Below are 22,513 nucleotides of genomic sequence, written 5' to 3' on the forward strand. Positions count from 1 at the left end.
GAGAAGCAAAAATCACCCCAAAATAGGGATCTCAAATGTGCTGATGGGATAACTGAGCCTAACACCAACTTAAAAATGACCAGGGATAACCAGCCTTCATCAGAAGCACGAAGCAATCTCAGTACTGTAACACTGACTCCAACCACTAGAGGTCAGTCCCTTTTGCACTTTAGATAAAGATGTTAATGTTTTCATTCCTAAGGGCTACACTGAAGAGGTCCTATACTGTCTTACTTTTCAAAGTACAAACACACCCCACCCAGAATTACCCAGAAAGGACTGCTTCACATTTGACACTTACTCTTAACTTTTTTTTGTTGGGGGGACATTGACACCATGATTCTGGTGCATGTCTCCACTGAGTGTCGATTGGTTGGCAGACCCAGATCTGTGCCATGTCATGATGTTAAGCAACTTTTTACTTTGAACACAACTTTTTGAATGTAACCATCAACTCTTTGGGGGCATGGGGCACATATGTAAACTGGAGAAGCTATTGCAGACATCATCCATGCAAAGCTGCCATATGCATGTACACAATACAATGCACACTCTCTTCCCCCCTCCATACCAGTAATTAAAATGGGGGGGGGGTGTTGGCCTACTGTGTGGGCTGAGAGGTCCCACTAGAGAGATCAGCTTTTCTCCGCATCTGAAATCTGTAGGAAGACACACATACACACTGCAACCATTAGGCTTGGGGGGAAGCACTTCTTTCAAGATGAACTTAAGCAGGGAAAGAGGAAGGAGCTTTTATTTTTATTTTTAAATAATATTTATAGAAGTTTCAAAAGATCACAAAAAGAAAAAGAAAAACAGAAAATACAAAATACAGAAAAAAATAGAAACAATTAAAAACAAATCCATCTTTCCATGTCTTGTCTTTCATTTACTTGTTTCCTTGACCTCCTCACACCTCCCTTTTTTGTATTCTAGTTCAATTGGTTATTTCAACAAATCCTTTCCATCCTTGTTTTTATCTTACTAATTTATCTCAATATATTGTAACTTTACATTCTGACCTGTTGACATTCCATTATTACTTAATCCTTTATAACATTACTGCTAAAACCACACAACTTCATTCCAGCATCCTTCTAACATTCCTTAATTTTGCAATGTTTCTGTAAAAGGTAAAGGTACCCCTGCCCGTACGGGCCAGTCTTGACAGACTCTGGGGTTGTGCGCCCATCTCACTTAAGAGGCCAGGGGCCAGCGCTGTCCGGAGACACTTCCGGGTCACGTGGCCAGCGTGACATCGCTGCTCTGGCGAGCCAGAGCCGCACACGGAAACGCCGTTTACCTTCCCGCTGGTAAGCGGTCCCTATTTATCTACTTGCACCCGGAGGTGCTTTCGAACTGCTAGGTTGGCAGGCGCTGGGACCGAGCAGCGGGAGCGCACCCCGCAGCAGGGATTCGAACCGCCGACCTTTCGATTGGCAAGTCCTAGGCGCTGAGGCTTTAACCCACAGCGCCACCTGCGTCCCAATGTTTCTGTAGATAGTCTTTAAATTTCTTCCAGTCTTCTTCTACCGACTCTTCTCCCTGGTCTCAGATTCTGCCAGTCATTTCTGCCAGTTCCATGTAATCCATCACCTTCATCTGCCATTCTTCCCGGGTGGGTAAATCTTGTGTCTTCCAATACTTCGCTATAAGTATTCTTGCTGCTGTTGTTGCATACATAAAAAAAGTTCTATCCTTCTTTGGCACCAATTGGCCGACCATGCCCAGGAGAAAGGCCTCTGGTTTCTTCAGGAAGGTATATTTAAATACCTTTTTCATTTCATTATAGATCATCTCCCAGAAAGCCTTAATCTTTGGGCACGTCCACCAAAGGTGAAAGAATGTACCTTCAATCTCTTTACATTTCCAACATTTATTATCAGGCAAACGATATATTTTCGCAAGCTTGACTGGTGTCATGTATCACCTGTATATCATTTTCATAATATTCTCTCTTAAGGCATTACATGCCGTGAACTTCATACCTGTGGTCCATAACTGTTCCCAGTCAGCCAACATAATGTTGTAAGAGGAAGGAGCTTTTAAGGCACAAAGGAAGCTCTCTGTGGGCACATCTCTGCCCAGAGGCACCATGTTTGTGACCCTTACTGTGCCATTACAAACAGAACAATGTGCAATGACAGATTATATTGCTGCTTCCAAGTGACAACTTGCAAACAGCCAAGCCATTTTCCATATGGTTGTCTGGAGCACAAATCTCTAAAAGCGAGGGATACATTAGTCTTCTGACACTACCTGAAGGCATAAATCAAGAGTGCTGATGATTGTATTGTTACCACACACACACGCACACAGCCTTTTGAAAGGACTAAGGGACAAGGGTATAGGTTAAGTGTGGAGCTGTGTGTACTTGCCCTGAATCAGAAAGGGAGGCAACCTGAGCCAGTGTGGTGTAGTGGTTAAGAGCGGTAGTCTCATAATCTGGTGAACTGGGTTCGCTTCCCCGCTCCTCCACATGCAGCTGCTGGGTGACCTTGGGCTAGTCACACTTCTCTGAAGTCTCTCAGCCCCACTCACCTCACAGAGTGTTTGTTGTGGGGGACGAAGGGAAAGGAGAATGTTAGCCACTTTGAGACTCCTTCAGGTAGTGATAAAGCGGGATATCAAATCCAAACTCTTCTTCTTCTACTCAAGAATCACTGAATGCAATTGCCTTACTCCAGAGTAAGAATGCAGAGGATCGCAGCCTTATGGCAACTTGCAGACAGCCAACTTTAGTTTTATGTCGAGTTAGGTATGGCCAACTGTTGGCCCGTAAGTAAAATCTAGGCCCCCAGAGCAATTTGATCTGGTTCTTGGCAGCCCGACTCACTTCTATTCTAAGCATGCTAAAAATGGTCCCCAACCATTTCATGTGCATGGGGGAGAAAAATGTCTCCCTCCACCTTGTAAGCAAGGGAGCGATTCCACCGTGTTAATCCTCCTTTTATAGATTTTGTTTTGTGGCACCCCAGCTATTCCTGAGCACTTATTCTCCACAGCTCCGACACCATGATTGGAAGACAGTACTTGTCTGCTTCTGAAAAAGGAGCCCATTTGGGCGGCAAAATACACATCTGCCACTGTCTCACTCACAGTCTTGGGGAAAGGGAGCAACCCAAGAATACAGAAGTTGGCCCCCAAAAATTATAGTGTTTTCCTATTCAGGTTTATCTGGAGGCAAGTCCCCCCCCCCATTTCTATAGGATATTCCTTAGAGCAGCAGTTCCCAACCTGTGGGTCCCCAGATGTTGTTGACTACAACTCCCACCATCCCTAGTGAGCAAGGCCAGAGCTCAGGGATGATGGGAGTTGTAGTCCAACAACATCTGGGGGCCCACAGGTTGAGAACCGCTGCCTTAGAGCATTTGCTGCTGCAGCTGCTAAAGGACAATAGTCATTTACCTCTCTTGCTTCCATGAAAGGAAAATTCCAGACACTACAGAGCTGGGAGAAATCTTAGAAAGCCTAGAGTGCTGAAAAACAGAAGGTCGCAGAGTCTCCCTTGCTTTTGGCGGTTTGGATGAATACATCCAACACTGGCCAAAGTCAATATTTAATGGAGTCAAGATTACCCACGTCAGAAATCTTGTGCATTCTGCTTATTGAGAAACCAGGCTGGACTCGCACAAGCAGGAGAGCAAGGTGTGCCCCCCCCCCGAGCCATTCTTTCACATCACTGCTCCTATACAGATGTCACGTGGGACACAATGCAGTGAAATCAGCCCCATGGAAGATTCCTCCAATAGATCACTCTCCTGCGACAACAGGATGCAGTGCTTGGATGGTACCCAAAGAAAGCACAGATGATTTCTTTTGGCTCCCACAATGGAGAAGGGAGCTTCCCCTTTCAGGTGACCAACTTTGTGAGATGAGCTACCACTTCACAAGTAATAGCTGTTGGGCCCACCCCTCCCTGGTGGACAGAAAAGCATCCCTTTTGGGGGCAACCTGCAGACCTGTAATATGAATTTTATATCCTAGGTTAGCCCTATTCAAGCCTAACCCATTGAAATGGATGGATATGACTAACTTACCTCATTTGGCTGGAGGCTGGGGGAGGTGTTGTTATGGGGAAAGGGGGTCCACTGGTTGGATATGCTGACCTTGACATTGCTAAACGTCTTCCGGGAGGCATGGAGCAAAGAGTAGCTGGGGAATTTATGGGGGTGGGGAAGAGGGGAGAGAGAGAAAGAAGGAATATCAGGTTATTTTCTCATACCTTCAAGAATTGCTATCTGGTTTCCTGAGAGGTGCTGCCCTTGTCACTTCCGAAGAGCTTTTGGAGTTTGCCATTTTTTGTGGCAACTGGTTGTCATTTATTCTGGTGGTATCCTTACATGGGGAGCTGCCCAGGCGTTCCAATGATTTCGGATGGTGGATGTAAGATGCTCACATTAGTAGTCATAGACCTTTGTATTGCGAGGCCTCCTCCGGAGGATGTTCTGTCTGGCGGAAACCTAGTTCCTCCTCATCTAGATATCTCATTTTAGTCCAAAAGCCCGGAGAGATCTCCTTGGGGGTGGTTTTCCTTTTAGGGGGTGATATACTGCCCTCCCTTATGTGTTGTGCTTTCATAATTAAAGGTGGGTTTATCTCTGCCTTTACCTGGAGGTTATGTGGACGACAATCTGCTGAGTTATATTCCTGTGTAGGGATCATTTTGGATGAAATCTGGCCCTCCCTTGTCACTGACAAGTGCAACATTGGTTAGAGTGGGGAAGGATTTTAAAAGCTGGTCTTGGGAAGACCGCTTTTTGTATGTGCGTTGTAGAAGAACAGAACATCCCAAAAGCCAAATCAGAAACTAAAATGAATAGAAGAGGAGTTGGGGCAAGGGATTGGAAACCTGTAGCACTCCTGCTATTGTTAAGAGTACAGCTCCCATTGACCCCAACCAGCATAGTCAGTGATCAGGAATACAGGAGTTGCAGCCCAGCAACTTCTAGAGGGCCAAAAATTTCTCACCACAGGCAATGAGGAGAACACCTGTTCTAGAATTAGAACATCCATGCAAATATCAAGCAAGCATCTCCATCCAGAATAACTTCTTAACTGTCTCTCCACCTTCAACTTGCTCAACCGTCCACAAACCCCACAAAAATGGGCTATCGTACAGACTCGTACCGTACAGTTGCAACAACCTACCTGAAGAACGTGAGCAGGAACACGGCGACATGATGGTGTGTGCACTGCGACGTGAGGGTCCTGTTTGCAGACGGCCTCCTCCGAACTCCAGGCATAGCTCTCCTTCTGGCTTCCCCAACTCCCCTCCCCAACCCCCTTTCGCCCTTTCAGGGTAGAACGTAGATTAGGTCATTTCTCTTCTCCCTTAGTAATAAAAAAAGAGGAAAAGGTAAACATAGGCAACATAATCAAAATCATTTGATTATTGCAATCATCAGACTCTTTGGACATTCCCAGAGTTGGATGGTCTGGTTTGTTTGACAATGAGAAATCAAACCTTTTGTGTTATTGGCCCATTCCGCCAATAGATATTCAACGGGCGCCTTTTGTGTCAATTTCTGCTGAAAACTTTTCTGTTCTGCCAGGCCTTTGCAGGCATTTAAGAATACATTTCCCACAATGGTCTATTGCTGTTTGTTTCCAATTTCTTTTTGCATTTAACTTGCTTTTAACTTTTTGTGATTTTATTGTCTGGTTTTATGTTTCCATTTTGTTGTAAATCAATGTGAGATTTTCTATGATGCAGTGTTATATAAACTGTTTTATAAATAAAATTAAAAAGTTTCATAGAACTCAGTGGAACTTACCGTATTTTTTGCTCTATAAGACCCACTTTTTCCCTCCTAAAAAGTAAGGGGAAATGTGTGTGCGTCTTATGGAGCGAACGCAGGCTGCACAGCTATCCCAGAAGCCAGAACAGCAAGAGGGATTGCTGCTTTCACTGTGCAGCGATCCCTCTTGCTGTTCTGGCTTCTGAGATTCAGAATATTTTTATTCTTGTTTTCCTCCTCCAAAAACTAAGTCTTGTGGTCTGGTGTGTCTTATAGAGCAAAAAATACGGTACTTATGAGAAAACTGGCTTAGAAAATTATTATTTTCTCCCACTGATGAGTCCCTTTACACACAGGAGTGTGTCCAAATAACTTGCAAAATTTTAAGTGCATAAAGCATAATGAAAAACCGGAAAATACAATAAAAATCATGCATAAAACAGATGCAATAACATAGAATAGCAGAGAAGATAACGTCAATAGACAGCAAAATCATCATAGCCCATCAAATGCCTGGAAGAAGTTTTCATCTGGCACCAAGAGAATGTTAATTGATGGTGCTACATGGATCTCACAAGGGAGAGCATTCCACAAGCAGGGAAACACAACTGTAAAGGCGCTGTCTCTTGCTGCAACCCTTAGAAACACAGAACTGTAGAGTTCGAAGGGACCCCAAGTGTCATCTAGTCCAATCTCTTGCAATGCAGAAATCTCAACTAAAGGAACCCGGAGGAGAGCCTCAAATGAAGATTAAAAAATCTGGGTAGTTTCATATAGGGAGAGGCACTCTGCAAGATTAATGAACTTAGGGTCCTGTCCCACCACTATAAGAGGCCAAATACATTTATGTATATCTGTATGAAAGCAATGGACTCATTAGTAATATGTCTTTCCCAAGACCTGCCACCCCGAGTCTCAAGATCTGCCCCAAAGTCCTAGTGCAGGATGGCGATATGAGACAAGGCATGGTTGGTAGCTGTGCTCTGTTTATGGAGCTCCCACCCACTTGAGATACTAGCTATTTCTACACAAGAGATGAAAACTTATTTGCCTTTGAAATCCGACGTTGAGGCTGGTTAGAGTAAAGGCTTTGTACTGCTGTTTTTTGTACTGGATGAGTGAATTTCTTCTGCTTTCTAGTTTATATTACTGATTATAGGAAGAACAGAGTATAAAAACTCTGAAATAAATGCAGCCACAATACCGAAGCAGAGCACACAGGAGCACTGGCCCACATGCTGTATTCTGTTTCCAAAAGCAAGCAGATGCAACTAGCCCGTCCAGGCATTCTGCTTGAATGTATAACCCAGATAAGGATGAGTGCGCTGTCCCACTGCCATCCCCATTACATTTCAATTCTTAAGAGGCCGAAGGTTTGAAGCAGGAAGATTCAAGAACTCATGGAAGCTCCGGACAGGCAGGGCTCTAAATCATGCAGGGAATCTCCATGAGTATAGGAGACTCCCCCAATCAGAAACACCTTCCATGATCTTGAGGACAACAGAGCAGGGTGGATTTGATTTAAATTTAAATCACTAGTCAGTAAGACTTGATTTAAATCATTTTTTTAAACAGACTCAATTTTGCTGATATAATCTTAATATTTACAACCAGATGAAGGTTTCATTTTTGGCATAATAAATTTTCAAAGACAATTTTGGTTATACTATTAGAAATACATAGATAATTATGAAATTATTGAGAGGTTTAATAAGTTAACTGTTTATATTTGGAGAACTTTTCTGCTGTACTTTATTGGAAGGAGAAAAATAAACATTTCTTTAATAACAATTTAAACAATTTATTTAACTAAAACAATAACATTATAGCACATGTATCCATGTTTGTTAACTGATGTGGTTAAACTTAAAAAAACAAAACTTAGACTGAGTTTTAGCACACATGAAAAACTTAAAACAAATCCTTATTTCCTGATGAATAGGATTTGGACTATAATATAACTTAAATAGAAAACTATCTTTAGAAATATTTTTCCTCCAAAAACATTTTATTTTAAAAATCCGATTTAAATCAAAAAAATCTGATTTAAATAAAAAACCACCATTTATTTTTTTTAAAAAAATCATAGATTTTTATCCACTCTTGTCCCCACTCTCTCTTTTGCATGTATGTTGTACTGTACACAGAAACAGAACTCCCAAATTGGAATACATCTGTGTCTCTGACTACAGATTACATTCACTGCTTGAGACGCAGCAGCTTCAAAACCACCCCCTGCCCTATGGCTGGAGTCTCCTAGAGAGAGACAGACAGGGAGAAAGCTGGAGGAGGCAACTGTTATTTGTCTAGGCTTATCTTATCTGTCATTTAGTTGGCTATTTTTTCCTAGAAGTTGGGAGGGGGAGAAGGAAAATGAGCTGCTAGGAAGAGATCTTGGAGGAGATAAGCCACATACTGCCCCTAGATCTGTGGCCTTCCAGATGTTGGATTACATCACCCTCAATGGTCAGAGATGATGGGGGTTGTAGTCCAGCAACATCTGGAAGGCCAAAGGTCAGCCACCTCTGCCTTAGGCAAACTACTGTTCTCTCAACCTCAGTGTGCCCTCTCAAATCATTAATCCGGAAATAACACAATCATCCTACCTTACAGAGCTCTTGTTAAAGATTCACCATCTTGCCCAATATTCTTAAGGATTACTGAGGTGACATGTGCTGTTCAGGTCTGAGCTACTCTTTAGGGCTATCATGGGACAAATCCAAAGCTTCTAAGCTTCCCTTCTTCTGAGCCAAGGGCCATAAAGGAGAGAGAACGAGCCTCAACAGATCGGGGTGGAGAAAGAAGGCTCAGCTTCTGAAGCATAGGCTAGATAGTCACCACTAATTATAACGTGAAGGTTGGCTTCACTCTGAAAGATGGGGGTGGTCCTTAGAAGAGGAGCTATGGCTCAGTGGTAAAGCATATTCCTTACATACAGAAGGTCTCAGGTTCAGTTCTTGGCATCACCAGGTAGGGCTGTGAGAGACCCCTGCCTGAGAGCTGCTGCCAGTTTGTGTAGACAATACTGAGCTAGATGGGCCAATGGTCTGATTGAGTTCGATAGCTTCCTGTGTTCCTTCTCTTGCTAGTCAACAGAGGAACCTTGCTGAAATCAGTTCTACTCCAGTAACATTGACAGAAAAACTGTAAAAGCAAAGAATACCAAGGAGTTAGGTAGGACTGATTAAAGGAGTTCCATTTTGCTTCCTACTCACTTTGGCAGCAGGAGGCTGCGGGAATTAGCTAGATTTAACACAGGAGCTAAGAGCAGTCAAGACGCAGAAGGCCTCAGCGGCTCTGGCGATCACAAAGCACTTACTGGGTTAGGCTTGGATTTTCTCAAGAACACAAAGCTTGCAGGAGGCAAAAATTCTGCCAGGAACCAACAGCTGAAGAATATCCCCTTCATTACTTATATGGAAAGCTACTATATACTTTTCTGAGAATTGTACGGCACCAAACATTATCAAACACAGATTCACATTTGCACGACTCCACTACAGCATGTTGCTCCACAGCCTATGGAAATTGGGAAGGGTTCATAAGAGCTTGAAGGTTTTGCCTTCCATCTCATCACACACTGCCTTATTAACTTGATTAAGACATGAAATATTTATCCAGTAGATGCTCTCCTGCAACTCATTTTTCCTCCTCCCTTCCAGAGCTTGCTGTAACCATATTTCCATGTTATGGCCACATCAAGGTTAACTGAGGTTAAAGCTAACAGGATTGCTTCCAATCCATTAAGTAAAATAATGGTTTGGTACCAGCTTGCAAACCAATGTCTCAGGTTGTCTTCACTGCAGTTAGCCCCCAATGCACAACTTAACTATTAAATCCACAGTGTGGCATTACCTTTATTGGAAACTACCAAAAAGTTTTTTGTTTCTTTAAGGTGGCAAGTTCTTCATCAGACAAAATACTACACAAGGCAAGGGGTGACTGTGCATGGAAAAATAAGAAAAGAAAAAAACTATGGTTACAGCAAGCCGAAGAAGGGAGGCAAGATTTCATACAAAAGAGGGAAGTTGGCAGCAGGAAGGAACCACAAAGGCCTGCGGTGCACCTCCAATCTCCAATCTATGTACTATTACTTGAACCAGATTGGTGCCAGCAAGTAGCTAATATCCCCAAAATGTTCCTGGTCCCATCTGGGAACAAAGATCAGATAAGACTGACTGCACATGTCTTAAAACACCCCAAGAATTAGCTGCCCCTTTTTGCCAGGAAAGCCTCTTGCTTCCTCGCCACCCCAAATAACAGAAAACATTCCCTTGAAATAAATGCCCAACACCAACCGAAACACTTGTAAATCGCTGGCGGGATTACAACCTGACCAGGCTTAAGCTAAAAACCTCCTTTTGTCTGTTTAATTCGAGAATAAATACAGAAATCCCAGACTTGTTTACTTTCCTCCGGCTTTTGACTCACATGCCTCCAGAGCAGCATTCCCTCCTTAACCTTAACAACATGCCTTGCAAACCTTGTCCCGACAAGGAAATAGGACTCCACCTGCTCAAACAGCTACGTGGCAGGAGGCTGCTGTTAAAAGGCACCCAGGGCCAGCACAACAAGCAGCAGCAGCTTCGGGCCATTTCCCGCTGAAGCCACGGCAAGGCAGACCCGCGTGTCCCAGGGCACGTCTGAATCCGGCCTGACCCGAAAGCCGGAGTCTTTCCTCCTTGCTTTCGAATAATAATAATTTTTTAAAATGACATTCAAGGACAATGACTCAAGAAACCTCACAAACCCGGCCGTGAGCGTGGGCTTGAGCGCCAGTGGAGCCTCCCCTGCCTCCCCCAGCCCTCGTCCCCCGACCACGCCGGGGCTCCTTCCCTTTCCTCCTCGCAGCCCCCGGGAGCCTCCACGTAAACACCGCTCACCTGCCCGCATTTCCAAGGCAACTTCCAGGAAGTCACGTGAGAGGCTCCTCTTCCGAGCCGGCGCCGCTCGCGCGCCACCTCTCCCGCTCCCTCGCCCGCTCGGGCCGCGGCCCCGCCCACCTCGCCCTCGCGGTGCACTCTGGGAGTCGTAGTCCTCCTCCTCCTCCTCCTCCCTGCTGCCCCGCGCTTCTTCAGCTCGCGAGGGCGACGGTGAGGCTACGGCCGCCGGAGCCGGCAGCTCACCACGTTGCTTTCGATGGGCTGCGTTGTGGCGTCGTGGGATCGGGCCGCGCAGCGCCCCTGCGAGGCTGGAAAAGCCTTTGCCTGTTTCCTTCGGGGAGGAAAGCAGCGATTAACTACAAAACAACCACCACCATCTCAAACCCCGTTGAACTGAAGGGGACTGACTTCAGAGTAAACGTGCATAGGATCGGGCCGTCATTTTGCCACTGTCCAGAAGCTGGGAGGGCGAGGGCGCCTCTCCAAATCTTGCTCATTTACCCGGGAGTAAGAATAGGCATTTAACAAGAGATATATTTCCAACAAACTTTTAAAAACTCCTGTGCTTTTCAACAGCTGCCTATCACTTAGAAATCCACCAAGTTGTTATTGTTATTGTTTTTATTGAATTTATATACCGCCCTGTACCCGGAGGTTTCATTCAGGGCGGTTCACAAAATACGATAAAAATATAAAACCACAAAATACATAATTAAAATAAAAACAACAACCCAATAACCCCCCCCCCCCAATTTAAGAGCATAGGGTCCTCACAACATTTAAAGTATGTTGTCTCCATCTCTGCATCTCTACCTGTGGGATGCCTGCCTTCTGCTATGCATATCTGAGAGGTGCAAACTTTCCAGTTGCACAGAAATCTTTACCAATAGGAATGGAAATGGAGCCAGTGAATGGACTGTTAAACACACACACACACACACACAAAACCTCTTACTCTTGCTGCAGTTATTGTGCTAGAAGGGATTTTACCTTTTGAGATTAAACAGCTCATCCTAGGGGGATACCACAGTCCCATTCCCCCACCCCTGCAAGGCTTCTGTGCTCCTAACAGTGATATATGAAAGGCAGAATTTCAACTGGCACAGCTTTTTCCTGACATGGACATGCAGCAAAAGGAATGGCTCCAGCCTCCACCTGACAGAGCTTCAGTCCATTTTTAGATAGTGAGAACCTCAGTAGGCATCGCCCATAGGTGTATGTGCTGGCATGAGGAAAAACCCACAGAAAGAAAAGGTGGATATCGTAGTTTCTTTCTGTTGCTAGATTGGAACAATGGTTCTCTTCTGGATAACTTATTAATTATTTGACAGCTTGCTTCCCTCTTGGAGTCTAGAGACCTGTATCAGTTACTTGACTGCTGTGTGAGAAAAATTCTCAGTGCAGTTTGCAGGGGGAATATTGTTATTCTTCAATCTATAGCCAAACCAGATGCATATTTGATGTTAGTAGTAAATTAGGCTTAATAATGCAAGCAGCATTTTTACCAAAGCAAGGCTCTATGGACCTGGAAGCACATGCTACTGACTACAATAGCAATTCTGACTCAACATGTATAGGATTGGACTGGTTAATTAAGGAGGAAGTTGAGTTTTTTCTTTTAAGATATCAGGCCTGTGCTTTACTTCTCTGTATTTTCAACACAAATGGCTTCTCACTTTTGATACTGTTTGAGAAAGTTGTGCAGACTTAAACTCTCTGTGTAGTGCAATCCTGCAAATGCCCAAGGCTGCAGTCCTATACAGTGGTACCTCGGCTTAAGTACTTAATTCGTTCCAGAGGTCCGTACTTAACCTGAAACTGTTCTTAACCTGAAACACCACTTTAGCTAATGTGGCCTCCTGCTGCCGCCATGCCGCCGGAGCACGATTTCTGTTCTCATCCTGAAGCAAAGTTCTTAACCTGAAGCACTATTTCTGGGTTAGCAGAGTCTGTAACCTGAAGCGTATATAACCTGAAGCGTATGTTACCCGAGGTACCACTGTATTGGATCCACTTACCTAGGGGTAAGCTCTCCCATCCCTTGAAAAACAGTGGCACTTACCTCTTAGTGGCCAAGCGCAGAATGTTGCTGTTGGTTTCTTTATGACTGCCTGACAATGATTCACTTTTCAGCATTCATGTTATTCAGAGAAATACAACACTTCCTTTGCACTGAGCTAGGAAGTGGCTTTCATATACGGCTGTATACGAGTGCCTCTCTGGGGGTTGGTGCTCCAACTAAGTAGTTAAAGAAAAGCTCAAGGATTGAGTTGGGTAAGATTCATTTTATAAACAGAATAGCCTGAAGACGTTGAACTTGTAGGACTACATTTCCCATCAGGCTGCAAGCAAGCCCAGGAAAGGTGGGAGGGGAATACAAAGAGAGCTATACCTGGCCGTGCAGGTAAGAGAAAAGGGTGAGCAACAGGTGAACAAAAGTTGGTGTCGAGGTTTACTACTGCTTTAAGATATTGTGGAGGGTTTTAATGTTGTACTGCATTGAGCAATGACTGTCCCTTCTGTGGTCTGAGGAAGGGAAATTTTTGCTGGAGCAAGAGTTGAAAGGAGGAATTGTGGAAAGGGGAAGTGATGGTGGCTTCGATGTTACTGTGATAACGAGGAAGCAGTTCTGCAAGGGGGCAGGCGCTGGAAAGAAAGGTTTCTCTTTGTTACTGATAAACCTACAAGGGGAAAATACAGGAGTGTGTGGGCTGGAAAAACTGCTCTTTCTCTCTGCCGCTCATACCGGTCCTAATGACTTATAAATGCACACTTTCTACCTGTTCTCCTTGGGTGTAAAAAGATATCTGCTCACCATGAGAGAATAGCTTCTTTGTGACAGCAGTGCTGACAAGACAGTGGCTACTTCTTCTAATTTTTCTCCCAGCAAAAGCTGACCTCTCTCTTAATACTGTGGATTATATGAATCGTGCTTTCTCAAGAGTGTCATGATAAAGAGGTTGCTTCATGCTATCGGGTGATTCATCCAGCATGGGTAGAAGTAGATCTCAGGCTTGTGTGATCTTTGTTAGTTTTTACTATAAAAAAACCCTGAGGTGAAGCAACTGTGAGGGTGCAAAATGGCGGTTTGGGGTCAGCTAGGGCGACTAGGTATAAAGTGATTTAGGGGGATGAGCTACCTACCAAGTGCATCCAATCCTCAAATTATTTGGGGGTGGGGAGAAGTAGAGGGGCCTTTATGAAATCCACAAGCCTCAACCCTGATCACCACAACTTCTGCCCAATTCCCCGCTTGTACACAGTACCTATGAGAGTGGGACCCCCATCTGCCCACCCCAACCCAGTAATTTGAAAACTAGCTGCATTTTAAAATGTGCTAGAATGACCTGCATATAAAAGAAAAGAAAAAAAGACACGGCATTTTAGACCTTTGATTGCCATTGCTAAACAACTGGGAGACAGAAACCCTTGCAAATCTACTGCATATCACTGTGTTTTGTCCTGGCCCCAGATTTATGTGGGCACATCATGCAGAACACCCAACGCCTGCAGTTCAAAAGATAACAGGCAGCAGGATTAAAGTTTACCCTGCCAATGCAGATGATGTCTGTTGTTATTATTATACCCATATTGGAGCTGTGGGCCGACAGCAAATTCACACCATCCCTTCTAAGCCCATTCAACACACGTATCAACTGTATGGATTCCCCCAAAGCATATTGGGGAGTGTAGTTTTTGGGAAAGGCATGTGTTTTAAATGTATGTTGAATGTGCTTTAAATGGAGAGTGTGGGTTGCCCAATGCTGCTACTCCCACTTCGTTGCAGGGCAGGGGCAAGTTAGAGTAGTGTACGACAACCCTGAAGTGTTGTCCAGTGTTATGCTGGTGTTTTGCTTTTTGTTCAGTAAGTGGGTAGGAAATGCTGAAAAGTTGAGCGTAATTAATTAAGGGTTAGAGGGGGACATGGGAGCTAGGGAAATTAAGGTCTTCAGCCATGGATGGAAAGATGTCTGAATGAGAAACAATAGAGAAAGCAAGTTTTTTTGATTTTGACAAAGAGGAATGGCTGAGGGGCTCAGAATGAAGCTAGCGGGGCAGGCTGCCTTCTGCTGTCCATCAGCATTTACTGCCTGAGATGATTGCCTCCCTCTGCCTAATGGCAGGGCCAGCCCTGATAGGATTGCAGGTTACATTGCCAGCTTTAGCTTTAAACCTAAAAAGGTATGATTTCCCTGTTACACTGCTGCAGTGGCCTATACAAGTTTATTACTAAACAAGATGGGGCTGGACAGAGCCAGGCTGCCACTTGAAACCCTGTCATTACGAAAACCTGACCTGCTGGAGGTAGAATGAAAGCCCTCTAGCAAACTCCACACACTCCTTTGCCACTCAGTAGTTAGGCGAATTTTTCCATTGTCTTTAACAGTAGCTGCAAATAACAATAACAACTAGGGACCAAAGTACCTTAAGGGCTGTCTCCTTATGCTCCATCTTGACCAGTGAGCTCTCTGTTGGGGCACTCCAGGTGCTTCCTCACGCTCCTCTGGTTAGGTTGACCGAGCCTTTGGTGCAGCAGGCCCTGTGGGACTCCCTGCCACTGGAGGTTTGGCAGCAACCATCGCTCCCTTCTTGCAGATGTCTTTTGAATAATGTATTACTTCAAAAGGACTTTGCAATATGAATTTTCCCTTTTCAACCGATTGGTATTTGTTCATGTTTTTATGGATGCTTTCTGTTGATTTTATTTTCATATGCTGCATACTGCCTTGATATTTATTAATTTTTTAATGAAAGTGCAGCGTATAAATACATAAACAGCCAAACAAACAGTAGGAAGAGGGAGTGCAGCGATGAAATGTTGCAGTGCAAAGTACTTCTGCCAGCAGACTGCCACTCTTTGGGTATCTCTTCTGAATGGTACAACATGATCAGGAAGAATGTACGCTCCTACTAATTAAATGGTATTTGGAGTCTGGCTGTTCTTTGCACTCATTCTTGCTCACACTATTCTAGGGCCAAGTCGCTCAGGGCTCCAGAAGATCATGGCTTTCTCCGGTTCTGACATGGACGAGGCTTTTGACTACTTGTTCAAGATCATTCTGATTGGAGACTCTAACGTGGGGAAGACATGCGTGGTCCATCGCTTCAAGTCTGGGCAATACCATGCAAAGCAGCAGAACACTATTGGGGTGGACTTCACGGTACGTTCGCTGGAGATTGACAGCAAGAAAGTGAAGGTGAGTGGCACAGTCTCCTTTCTCCACTGGTGGGCGTGGGCAGGTGGGCATGGCTTGCCCAAAACAGCCTCACAGGCCAAACAGGAGGCCTGGTGGGTCTCAATAGACTCATGGACCAGAGGTCCCCAGCGGTAGCTGATTGTTGCATCTTAAATGGCACCTTCATTTCCCAAGGAGGCTGAAATAAATGGAAGTTCTGGAAATGATGAAATTCATGTTGATCAACTTAAACATCATTTAGGCTATAACCCTAGACTGCCTGCTTACCTGAGAGCAAGTCCTTTTGAGCTCACATGGGGCTTACTTCTGATTAGACCCACAGGATTGCACTGTGTAAATAGATTAAGAGGGTGATCAACTGGAGATTTTGATAGCAATGCTTGGGATAGTTGCAAGTTGACTGTGGGCTAAATGTGATTGTGGATAAATATGACTGCAGCCTGGAGACTGTATTTCAACTCACTGCTCTTTCTGTTCAGTAAACTTAGGTTGACTTGAATGATCAGTCTCTGGGAGAAAGTTACGGTAATTTTATTTCATTCTCCCCCCCACCCCCACTCTGCCTTTCAGATACAGGTGTGGGACACAGCAGGTCAAGAACGCTTCCAGACTATAACCCAGAGTTACTATCGCAGTGCCCATGGGGCTATTCTTGCCTACGATATGACCAGGAGGTCCACTTTTGAGTCAATTCCTCACTGGATTCATGAGATTGAAAAATATGGTGCTGCCAACCTGGTCCTGATGTTGATTGGTAGGTGATAAATTCTACCACCAATAGCATGAGTTTAAACCTATCTGCTTTTTCTTGGTCTATAATTTTGAAATTTATTTTTAAAGGTGAAGCAAGCATGCATAGTCCTTTTTTCTGAACTAGGAAGAGAGAACCAAGAGAAATGGATGAGCTCAGAAAGATACTACTACTACTAAGGGACATGGGTGGTCTAAACCACTGAGTTTCTTGGGCTTGCTGATTGGAAGGTTGGTGGTTCGAATCCCCGTGATGGGGTGAGCTCCCATTGCTCTGTCCTAGCTTCTGCCAGCCTAGAGGTTTGAAAGCACACCAGTGCAAGTAGATTAACAGGTACCGCTGCAGCGGAAAGGTAAATGGTGTTTCCATGCGCTCTGGTTTCCGTCATGGTGTCCCGTTGCACCAGAAGTGGTTTATTGTCACGCTGGCCACATGACCTGGAAAGCTCTCTGTGGACAAAAATCAGATCCCTCAGCCTGAAAGTGAGATGAGTGCCGCAACACCATAGTTGCCTTGGACTGGACTTAACTGTCCAGGGGTCCTTTACCTTTACCTACTACTAATTTATTACTTATACCCCACCCATTACTCATTTATTTATTACTTATACCCCACCCATCTAGCTGGGTTGCCCCAGCCACTCTGGGTGGCTTCCAACATAATAAAAACACAGCAAGACGTCAAACATTAAAGACTTCCCAATACAGGGCTGCCTTCTGATGTCTTTGGAAAGTTGTGTGGTTGTTAATTTGTTTGACATCTGATGGGTGGGCGTTCCATAGGATGGGCATGACTACAAAAAAGGCCCTCTGCATGGTTCCCTGTGACCTTGCAGTGAGGGAATCACCAGAAGGCCCTCAGAGCTGGACCTCTGTGTCTGGGCTAAACGCTGAGGGTGGAGACGCTCTTTCAGGTATACAGGGCTGAGGCCATTTAGGGCTTTAAAGGTCAGCACAATCACTGTGCTCAAAAATGTACTGGCAGCCAATGTAGATCTTTTATGACCAGAGATATTTGGCCCTGGTGATCACTTCTGGCTTTCCCATTTGTCAGAATAGACTCAACTGACTGCATTAAGGATCCAGTTATAAGTTAGGAGATAATACTTGCGAGTAGGTAAATGGGAACCCTGCAGCAGCTCCCCACTTGTCACTTTTTTCCAGGATGACAAGAAATCATTAATGAGTCCTATTTGGGTTCATACCACTACAAATCCACCTAACAGTTACCTCATTCAACTCACATTTTACCAGCTTCCTCACAAGGATATCATGGGGGAGTGACTTTGATTTGATAGTCGTAACTCAGTTTTTTTTGAATTATTTTTTATTCATTTTACAATACAAAAATATAAAAACACATAACACAATTTTTCACAAATACATTTTTTGGAGTTCCCTCAGCTCTTCTGCAAATCTTCTGTTTTAGTCCTTCTTCCGCATTTCTTAATCTAATATTGCCTTTTATTAAAAACCTCCTCCCTATTATTCCCTTTTTAACAATATTTCTGATATTATTTTTACAGAGCCTCTTGCAAACCTACAAACAGTTCAGTTTTAATCTTGTTGCAGCATGTCTCCTTTACGCCGCTTAGAGACAGCTGTGGTTGAGTGGCACGCAAATGGTTTAATAATAATAATAATAATAATTTATTATTTGTACCCCGCCCATCTGGCTGGATTTCCCCAGCCACTCTGGGCAGCTTCCACAAAGACCAAAAATACACTAAGATGTCACACATTAAAAACTTCTTTTGAATGTCAGGTAGTTGTTTATCTCTTTGACACCTGATGGGAGGGCGTTCCACAGGCCGGGCGCCACTACCGAGAAGGCCCTCTGCCTGGTTCCCTGTAGCTTTGCTTCTCGCAATGAGGGAACCACCAGAAGACCCTCGGCGCTGGACCTCAGTGTCCGGGCAGAATGATGGGGGTGGAGACATTCCTTCAGGTATACTGGGCCGAGGCCGTTTAGGGCTTTAAAGGTCAACACCAACACTTTGAATTGTGCTTGGAAACATACTGAAGTACATAAATAAACCATGACCCACGCTGCTTGATGTATGTATCCAAAATGTCACTGAAACCTTCTTAATCCATTTCAAAGGGAACAAGTCAGATGAAGCAGAGAAGCGCCAAGTCCTGTTTGAAGATGCTTGCACTCTAGCGGAGAAGCATGGCATCCTTGCTGTATTGGAGACATCCGCCAAAGAGGCCCAGAATGTTGACGAAGTCTTCATCCTCATGGCTAAAGAGCTGATGGCCAGGAATACCTTGCAGCTGCATGGCGAGGCTGCCTATTCAGATACCATCCATCTGGACAGCAGGCCAGTGGTTTCTAATTGGGATGATGAGAAGTCCAACTGCTCATGTTGATGAGGTGCTTTCAAGGAGAAGAAGCAACCAGGGGTGATTCCTGGGTCCTGCTTTTGTTATGAGAATCCCTCGGCTAGCCTCATTTTGCCACCCTGATAACATTTCAGCCAGGCAACTTCGACTTCGTCTCGTTCTTCAGAAGCAGAGGCCACCCTTTGTTCTGATGGGTTGCAGTTGCTGAGACTGGCAGTGCTACCTTTTCAGTTGAAGTGAAGGAAGGTCTATTGGAAACCATTTGCTTAAGTGGACAGTTAACTATTTTTTGCCCAGTCAGGTGTCTGTTTCTACCAATGGCTGTGGAAAATAATGGTGAGTTTACTTGCCAGTCACTACAATCTCTTCTTGTATATGTTAGCTTCTAATTGGTGGTGCCATTGACAACCATTGGCAGCCCGTGTAGTGAAATGTTAAAAAGAATGACTTTGAATGGTTGCATCCCAGATGACTCCTTTACCAAGCGGCCCAGTGCTTTTGTAGCAAGCTCAGAAACTTGATTAATCAAGGGCAGTTGACTGGTCCTTTTGTCAGTTTTCTTAGGATTCTCTCCACCTCTCCTTGCCATCAATGGCTAGCCTTTATGAAGATGTTTTAAGGGGGGATTTTTGTGTGCCTGTTTCCTTTCCTCACTCCAACTGATGGCAAACAATTCAAAGTAAAAAGCGTTTATATGATGTTCCCTTTTGGAAATTTGAATCGACTGAAGTTGTTACACCAGAGTTTTCCAACTATGTGTAATATTGTTTTACATCTACTACAAGTTTTATCAAAGAAATACCTGGTTTTAGCCTAAGGGGGCATCTGGTCCATAGGCCTCTTTTTAGGCCTTGTGGCACATTTGGAGTTTTTAGGGAGTGCGGTGGGTGTCGTTTCTCTCTCCCCACCCCCCACCCACCCCCCACAAAAAGCCAGTAGAAGAGAGCACATCTGCACACAATTCACTTTTTGTGGGATATGGGTGAAAATTGGATTCAGTAGAATTTGAGTCATGGAAAGCCCATAGATCTGAAAGAGGAAGTGGCAAAGAACACGACTCTTCCAACTTCCTCCTATGCACTTACTAAGGGAGAAAATGGTAATCGCCCTAAGCCCCTCATGACCAAAGGGGGAGAGTTTTGTGGGTTCCACAGAAGCCACATTGGTGACCTGTGATGTAGTCTAACATTCTCTTGCCAGGCAGTTGCCTCAAGCAAGTTTGCCCATAGGGCCTGAAATACAGCAGCCATTGTCCTCCTTATGCCCCGAGCATCTGCATGCAGTAATGTAGGAGGATAAAATCTAAGACAGGAGCCACATCCTGTGGCAGTGGATTCTATACAGTGATGTGTTAAATAGTACTTCCCTTTCTTTCTGTCTGTCCGGAAGCAATGGAGTCTCAACTTCATGCTGTGACCTCGAGGTCTCTTCTTATGAGGGACGGAAATCTCTGTCCGTTATCAGTGCATGATGTTGGCTCAGGAATAAATAAGTATATAGAAAGGAGAATTCCTGGATTGCAAGATCCAAGTTTGGGGCTCATTGGTGAGAGAGCCCCAGCAGAGATTTAAAACCACAAAGCAATGCAGCAACATAAGGCATGGAAATATAGGCTGTTAAGACTTTAAAAATATGTCTTTCTACGTGAGTTCCAAAATAGTTGCCTCTTCTCCCAGCATAGGAAAAGACCACGTTAAAAATGGTTTACTTACAAACTCTCCAAAGGTCAGATTCATATGCTTTTGCATACATCAGTCAGAAAGGCTGCACAGGCCTTTCTTAGTTTAGTTCCAAGGTGGTGAAAGTTATTATTGGTAATAATTATTGGTTTAGGAACTCAAGAGTGGCTTGAGAGAGCCACGCAGTCTGAACTGGAGAAACCAGTTCGGACCTCACACATTGAGCTTCTCAGGTAGACCTCCTCCCAAGGTGAAGGGGAACGACCTAGGCTAAGCCTGACAGGATATCTTGCTCTATGGTCTTAACCCCTTCATGCATTACTTAAGACTTAAGCATGTTGGTTAAATAAGAATGAGACTGGTTATCCCACACGTGAAGGGAGCCCCACACAGAATTGCTGGAGTAGCTCAAGGCCCTCCTAGCCAGCAACAGTGACAGCCACTTGTATCCACCTAATTATTTCCACATTAGCAAAGGCCCCAAATAAACAAGACAGCTAGCTCATGCTTCTGCCTCTATAGTTTATGCATGTGCATAATTCTTGGGCTACAGTGGATATGAAAATCTGTGAACTGGCAAAAAAATTAGTTTTTACTGTTGCTGATAAGTTGTAAAAAGTGCTGCCGACATCAATGGGGGGGGGGAGAGAAAAGAAATAAATTAGGCAATTGCTGTTCACCCCACCACCACTTCTCATGACCCAGTTTGTGCATACATGTGAACTGAATTTCAACCACTTTGACTGTTTTCAGCCCGAGGGTAGAGCGAGTCTTTTTTTAGCAATCTGTATGCTGTTCTGGGAGTGTTTTTTTGGTTAACGCCTGAAATAAGGCTGTTTCTCTCATCCTTCCAAGGCACTCTCATGCAACTACTACGGATGACCACATAATCTGAAAGGTGTACTGAGGCACAAAATGCCTATGAAAAGGGATACAGCATGTAAACAGATAGCACTGTACTAATTTCAATAGTTTATACCACCATATTTATCTCTGAATACTTGTGTGTCTGAACACATGCCTCAACCTAGGGGAAACATTTTACCCGACATCTTCCCGAATCTCACTCATTTTGATAGTAGCACCTGCCTTTGAAACACAGATTAGGTCAGCATTTTCTGATTTAAGGCAGTTAGGTTTCATTGGCTACAAAGTGACAACCTGAAGTTACATGTTTTACTCCCAAGTGGCAAGGATTAAAGCATAGGTCTCATGCCATTACTCAAAAAAATGTTTTTGTCTCTCTCATACAAAGCTTCTCTCTTCTCTATAACATTGCAATTAGTTGAATCTATATGTTGATATTAAACATGAGGGGGATGGAAATATCCAGATTACCAGTTGCTACTGGTGACTAAAAACTGTATGCAGAGGTCAGGAAACACATTTTCATCCTAAATTTTGCAGGTTTTTTTGCAGCCCACATTTGAGGGAACAGCTATTACGACAAAATCGAGAGCACATGGGAACGTAACTAAAATATAGGAGGTCCAAAAGTTGGAAACGAATTTGCTTTTCGGTTTTTTTTTATTATTATTTGGGAAAAGTGCTTCTTACAAAAGGCAGCTGCAAAGTAACACAGACTTCAGCAACGGTTTCCGATTCCATTTAAAAGTGAAAGGAGACGCAATCCAAAGGACATGAGCAGCAGAACAGTTTTAAGGACAATCCAGCAGCATTAAATGTAAATGGAAAGTGAAAATTCCATTAAAGAGACAGTGGGAAGAGGGAGAAAAGGGGTAGAGGGGCTGGGGGCATCTGGAGTTTTTTCTTGGCAGAACTGGAGCCTGATTGTGTGGCTGCTTGTTTGATGGGAACAGCCAAGAGGTAATGTGGGTTCTTTTAAACAGAGAGAGAGAGAGAGAAAGAGATAGAAGTGTTTTCCTGGATAAAACTCTTCGGTGATTGCTAATGAT

The 22,513-nt window shown here is 44.1% G+C and overlaps 2 protein-coding genes across 8 annotated transcripts in view; one reads left to right on the top strand and one right to left on the bottom strand.

Moving 5' to 3' along the window:
• The window catches only part of SLC37A3 (solute carrier family 37 member 3), a 30,104-nt gene extending 19,374 nt beyond the window's left edge, over window positions 1-10,730 (bottom strand). The window contains exons 1-3 of the mRNA XM_081928329.1: window positions 10,625-10,730; window positions 5,152-5,334; window positions 4,041-4,155 (exon numbers count right to left, since the gene is read on the bottom strand). Coding sequence (XP_081784455.1) covers window positions 4,041-4,155; window positions 5,152-5,246 — 210 coding nt within the window. The 5' untranslated portion in view covers window positions 5,247-5,334; window positions 10,625-10,730. The remainder of the gene's footprint in view (window positions 1-4,040; window positions 4,156-5,151; window positions 5,335-10,624) is intronic.
• On the top strand, window positions 96-22,466 carry RAB19 (RAB19, member RAS oncogene family). 7 transcript variants are annotated; one of them, XM_081928452.1, is made up of 4 exons: window positions 96-151; window positions 15,599-15,822; window positions 16,393-16,576; window positions 18,677-22,466. In XM_081928452.1, exons 2-4 carry the CDS (start codon window positions 15,628-15,630, stop codon window positions 18,943-18,945), a joined length of 648 nt encoding a protein of 215 aa, XP_081784578.1. In that variant the 5' UTR covers window positions 96-151; window positions 15,599-15,627; the 3' UTR covers window positions 18,946-22,466. The 7 variants fall into 7 exon arrangements, with proteins under 7 accessions (XP_081784578.1, XP_081784575.1, XP_081784576.1 ...); XM_081928449.1 differs by lacking the exon at window positions 96-151 and adding an exon at window positions 10,806-11,186; XM_081928450.1 differs by lacking the exon at window positions 96-151 and adding an exon at window positions 10,806-11,131.
• The last annotated feature ends 47 nt before the right edge of the window (window positions 22,467-22,513 follow it).

Source organism: Podarcis melisellensis, assembly GCF_964234715.1.
Source record: "Podarcis melisellensis genome assembly, chromosome: 10".
Taxonomy (NCBI): Eukaryota; Metazoa; Chordata; class Lepidosauria; order Squamata; family Lacertidae; genus Podarcis; species Podarcis melisellensis.